The 5,838-nt window shown below is 29.3% G+C and overlaps 2 protein-coding genes across 2 annotated transcripts in view; both read right to left on the bottom strand.

Annotated features, from left to right (window-relative positions):
* Positions 1 to 43: 43 nt before the first annotated feature.
* LOC108577079 (bifunctional coenzyme A synthase) lies at positions 44 to 2,021 on the bottom strand. The gene is made up of 5 exons (XM_017940177.1): positions 1,430 to 2,021; positions 952 to 1,295; positions 639 to 893; positions 365 to 547; positions 44 to 247 (listed from the first exon to the last, which is right to left on the bottom strand). The coding sequence occupies exons 1-5, from the start codon at positions 2,019 to 2,021 to the stop codon at positions 44 to 46; spliced, it is 1,578 nt and encodes a 525-aa protein (XP_017795666.1).
* A 3,457-nt stretch (positions 2,022 to 5,478) lies between these two features.
* Positions 5,479 to 5,838, bottom strand: part of LOC108577046 — an 832-nt gene continuing 472 nt past the window's right edge. Inside the window, exons 2-3 of the mRNA XM_017940133.1 lie at positions 5,718 to 5,838; positions 5,479 to 5,636 (exon numbers count right to left, since the gene is read on the bottom strand). Coding sequence (XP_017795622.1) covers positions 5,479 to 5,636; positions 5,718 to 5,838 — 279 coding nt within the window. The remainder of the gene's footprint in view (positions 5,637 to 5,717) is intronic.

Here is a 5,838-nt window from a genome sequence, read left to right as displayed (position 1 = left end):
TTTTAAAAATTATACTTGTAATTTTATACTAACCAAATATTTTTTAACTTTTTGCTTGATTAGATAAAAATGTTATTAACTCATCCCATGCCGTTTGCACTTGTTCTTCAGTAACATCATGACTCCATAAAGTACACAGTACAACATTAGCTTCATTAACTTGTTCTAGATTGCTTGGTTGTGCTTGGATTCTTAATTTTGCATCAGCTTCAGTCAATCCATTTCTCTCTTTCACCCTCCTTATAGCCTAGAAATACAAAACTCAATTGTGTAATGAACTACATTCATAATAAATCTTATATGTGGTTAAAAAAATATATTGTTATGAAATATCTATAGTTTTAATTGCTGAATTTAACACTACCTCTTCTGGTGGAATGATGCAGGTCCATATTTCATGACACTCATGTTGCCAATTAGCTTGAATTAAAACAGCAGCTTCCATCACAATTATATCAAATCCTTTTGCATAAAAATCATTTACTTGTTTCTTTGCTTCTTCTAAAATTATGGGCCAAACGATTTTATTTAATTTATCTAATTGTGTCTAAAAGCAAATTTATACTTATAAAATATAAATTAAAAAAATAGTAAAAACATTAACCATTAGCACATAATATTAAAAAATGCAAGCTTACTTTATTATTAAATACTATATATCCAAGTGCTTTTCTATCAATAAATCCATCAGATTTCAGTATAGTGGGACCAAAAATTTCAAGTATTGCATCAAAACACTTCCTACCAGGTAAATATAAATCATGTGCTATTTTATCACAATTTACAAGACCTGCACCTAACTTTTTTAATTTATCAGCTACTGATGATTTTCCACTTGCTATGCCACCAGTCAAACCAATAATATAAGGTTTTAATGGTTTATCTCCTATTCTCTAAAACACAATAAGAAAATTAGAACTTTAACTTAGTAAAACTTAATGTAATACATACAGGAGCTTGAAGTTTTGTACCCAATAATCGTATTCTTTGATTACTAGAACTGATTTTAGTTTCTTCATGTTTTCTATGATTCTCATCATTTATTAATTTTGTAACATGAATATCTAATTTATTTAAATTATTTTTTGCACGCAATTCATTGACTTTGTCTGCTCCACGTTTTGTTTCTTCACTAACTACTATCAATTCCATTGTTGGATCATATTTGGTTGGACCATACATATCATTTATTGGCACAACATTATATGTTAAAGTTGAATCCACATCTTCCAAAAATTCTTTCAATTTTAGTATTCTTGTAGAACAAGGCTCTATGAGTTCCCCTAATAATTTTCCTGTAAAAGTAATTGATTGAGTTAACTGAAATGTGAATAACTTTTATTTTGGAAATAAGGTTTCAGAATTATTTAATAATCAATATACAAATTGTACTTCTTATAATATATGTTCACCCATAATAAAGTCTTACCAGACAACATATTTGTATCAGTTACACCAACTGTTAATTTTTCTGTGCAACGTATTATAGCTTCACTTAAAAATATTTTATGACCATTATGTATTCGATCAAATGTGCCACCAAGTACTACATTCTTGTAAGTCTTATTTTCATTAACATAAGATATTACATTATTTATTTTTTCCATTTTCTGATCATCATGAAAAATAACAAAATTACAGCCCATAGAGGTATTAGTTAAGTAATCTTGTATAAAAGTATCAGCTTCTTTCTTGCTACAAATTTGATCAAAAATAACTACTTCCACAGGCTTCTTAGTATTTATTATTGATAAATTAAAATTTTTCCTACTTGTAAGTAATACCCGAATATCAAGACATGAGGATATAGAAGATGTATCCACGTAAATATTCGAAATAGTTTGAATATAACGAGATGTTTTCCATTGAGGATTTGAAATCGTATGATTACCAGAAAGAAAAATGTTCTTTTCTGGAAAATACTGGATATACAATGTCTTTAACACATGTTTTTTAATAATCGGTAATAATTTTATCATCTTTGTAGGATTTGTTAAAACTAATAAACCAGTACTTGCCATCGTGTAAGAAAACCTGTACGGTTAAACTTTTATCTTCTCCTCCCTACTTTTAAAAAAAAATAACATGTCATGTACTATACTTCATACATAAACATTTTCACAAATTAATAACACCACAAACGAAGTATAGGTATTATCTCATATCTCATGTAATTAATGATTTCATAGTTACATTTAGTTTGACTTCCAATCATTACTAGTGTATCTATGCTGAATCGGTCATGTTGGAAATGATATGAAATGGTAATGATCGTTACCACAGACGAGGTACAAAATAGACCTATCACCTAATATATTTCTGTCTAACGTTCTGAAATACCGATCGTGTAAAAAATCAGAGGTTTTGTTATGCCCTCTACGATAACAGAGCGATGAGTTTAGGAATGTTAGGAATGATATGCAATCCAACCATCAACTCTCTATGTGAAGTTTTTTTTTTTGAGATTAATAAAACAAAAAGATGACAAAGTTGGCAGGTGTAAGTACTTAAAAGATCTTTCGTTAAATTCGTATGTAAAGATATTTACATATATTGGATTGCGTGGGTAGAACTTTGACGATCTCTCGAAAGCATTAGAACACATGCATAGGATGAATCAACCATTAACGAAAAATATTATGTTTATGTTTTTTATTATAGTATAATGAGGATTCTTTGAATTTTTCCCTTTAAATAATATTTATTGTAAATTAGAGTATAATTACATATACTAAGCAGATCAAAATTGATACATATAATAAATTTTTAATTGCTTTAACATTACCAATATGTAGATAGTAAAATAAAGTTTCTGGTTTATTTTCAAATACTTTAATTATAGAATAATTAATGTTTGCTGTCAAATAACAATTTACATGGTTGTTTATAATTATTGGAAGTCTTAAATAAAATTATTGTATGCTTTAACTTAATAAAACAATTTAATATACTACTTCTGCATTGAATTAACCATTGTATTCAGTAGATTAATCAGAAATTGTTTATAACTTTTATTAAAAATTAAAAACATTAATATTCTTTTCGTATGAATTACAGATGGACCATCTAGGACACCATAGAAAAAATCAATTATTTATTGTAAGATAACTGTATAAAATATATCAGCCAGCATTGTTTTACAGCATTTTACAGTTAATTTATTTCTCCCTTACACACTATGTCCATTTAATTGTGCAAAGAGCTTATTCTTTAAACAATATTCCATTGCAAAATTAAATAAACTAAGTCCAGAAAACCGCTAGAAACACGTAAGTATTAAAAGAATCGAAAAGATCCCGAAATTCGAGCGAAAATAGCGTCCGGAATATAGACTTACAATTACTCGTCGCGTGTTAAAATTCTCGGAAAATCCTGGAATTGACGTCATTTCCAAGAATCGACATCTTTTCCAAAAGATAGGAGATTGAAAATAAGCCAGAAATTATATTTTACTATCTACATTATTAGTAATGTTAAAGCAATTAAAAATTGATTATAAGTATCAATTAAATATAATAGGGATGATGAGGATAGTATTAGAGAAATGAGTTAGACAAGGAAAGAAATAAGGGTAGACAAGGATAGCAATAATGCCGTGTGTTAGACAAGGAAAGATATAGTGATAGACAAGGATAAAAAATTTTCAAAAGTGAAACTATCGCCATCTCGCGTTAGGTGACGTGAACTACGATTTTCTAATAGGATTACAAAATATAAACAGAGGTATTAGACAAGGAAAGCACTAGTGTGCAAGAAGGATAGAGAGAAAACGTTTCCTATTGGTCCGCGGGCCGTAATGGCCGTCTCCCAGACGCTACATAAAGTCGGTTTGGGAAAAATCATTAATAACTCATTAATTAGGATGAAGTTGTGAACTTTTAAGATTGAAGAATGTAGTGTGGACCTTCAGAAATTTTCACATATAGATTTTATAGTGCTAAATCTGTTCAATAATTAGTTATTAACAATTTTAGTACGGGATGTCGGGAACGATATCGCATATCTTGACGGTTTTTCAATAATTTCAACGCTTTTTACTAAATTCTCATGCAACTAACTGTATGCGCCTGACAGGTAACTCCTTTAGCTACATTCTCATATAATTTTTATTAACATATTTGATTTAGTTTAAGAGTTATTAAACATTATATGAAAGAGTCCCCTATTCATCGTACTCGAGTATAGTCAACTATTATAAACATTTGCTAATATCTAATAAACTACATCACTTACGGCTACCAAACTAATTGCAGAATATATATAAAAGTCCATTCTACATTCTACATACTTTAAAGTGCATAATTAGTCATACATATCTATTGAAATAACGAAAATGTTTTACAATTGAATGCGACGAGGGTAATATTCAACCAAAGAATGTTAAATAACTATCAAACCACATGGGATATGTTAATAAAAATGATATGAAAATGTAGCTAAAGAAGTTGCATTTCAGATGCATGCAGTTAGTTGCATAAAAATTTAGTAAAAAGCGATGAAATTATTGAAATTCCGTGAATATATGCGATATCGTTCCCGATATCCCGTACTAAAATTGTTAATAACTAATTATTGAGAGGGTCTATTACACTAAGAACTATATATGAAAGTTGCTGAAGGTCCACACTACATTCTTCAAACTTAAAAGTTCACAAAATCATCCTAATTAATAAGTTATTAATGGTTTTTCCCTGACCGACTTGATACAGCGTGTGGGAGACGGAACATGGCGGCCCGCGGACCAATAGGAAACGTTTTCTCTCTGTCCTTCTCGCACACTAGTGCGTTCCTTGTCTAATACCTCTGTTTACATTCTGTGATCCTAGTAACGAGTTGTTAGTTCGCGCAGCCAAACACGAGATGGCGTTAGTTTCACTTTGAAATTTTTTTTTATCCTCGTCTAATCCTATTCTTTTCCTTGTCTTACTCATTTATGTATTGCTCAATACCTGGACGAGTTATCGTCACGATCACGATCTTTTGGCAGCAGTAGAAAACGCGTATGTGATGAATCGTCTCGTAATAAATAACTACGTTACTTTCTTATTTGCAATTTCATAGTTACGTTTCATTCTAATTCCAACTACTACGTTGAGAACAACACGAAAATGGTAAGGGTCTTCTCAGCCTCCATGCCGGAGTCACAAAGTCCTATACGATATTAGATCTATCTTGTACGTTGTCTATGTCATTATGCAAACACTATAACACTACAGGCGAGATGTAGGTATATATTTAAATATATCTTGTCTGTGGTAACATTAAAAAACTAGATTCTTTAATTTTAATTATAAAATTTAACAGTTATCATTTAATTTTTAACTTTATTAAAACTAATACGTACATATTTACTATTTTTAAACATAATACAAATTCATAGTAAGAAGATAATAAGATATTGACCAACTTTAAAAAATATTAATCAAACTGGCTATATTATACACTTAATTTGTAATTTAACATATTTTCATTCTTTTTCTAATTTAATATTGGTGGTGTAGAAGAGCATCGTAAGATCTTGTATGATGGGAGTTTACAATGTAAAATTAACCAGTGTACTAGTCTTGTATGATTACTACTAAATGTCATTTCTAACAAAATGTTATACCACTTATCTTCAAACCCAAATCCACATCCTATAAAAACATAAAATTACATAAAAATATTAAATCTGTTAATATTATGAATGAAGACTAAAAACCAATCAGGTAACTAACCTGTTTTTACAAGCATGTCAAGGCAAGAAAAATCATTTTCTGTTGGATTACCAAGAAAATAATAAATAGCCATGCACAAAGCATTTTCTCCTGTTATTGTAGTAAGAAAAGGATCAGCACC

The sequence above is a fragment of the Habropoda laboriosa genome, unplaced genomic scaffold (assembly GCF_001263275.1).
Source record: "Habropoda laboriosa isolate 0110345459 unplaced genomic scaffold, ASM126327v1 scaffold486, whole genome shotgun sequence".
NCBI classification, from domain to species: domain Eukaryota; kingdom Metazoa; phylum Arthropoda; class Insecta; order Hymenoptera; family Apidae; genus Habropoda; species Habropoda laboriosa.
This window is presented reverse-complemented; position numbering and strand designations above follow the sequence as displayed.

What these genes read in the sequence shown, in the direction of transcription:
- LOC108577079 (XM_017940177.1), bottom strand. Translation starts at nt 2,021, where the DNA reads ATGGCAAGTACTGGTTTATTAGTTTTAACAAATCCTACAAAGATGATA. An exon ending in TGATACAAATATGTTGTCTG is followed by an intron (nt 1,296 to 1,429) that starts GTAAGACTTTAT and finishes TTACTTTTACAG; the next exon opens with GAAAATTATTAGGGGAACTC. An exon ending in GCATCATTCCACCAGAAGAG is followed by an intron (nt 248 to 364) that starts GTAGTGTTAAAT and finishes TTGTATTTCTAG; the next exon opens with GCTATAAGGAGGGTGAAAGA.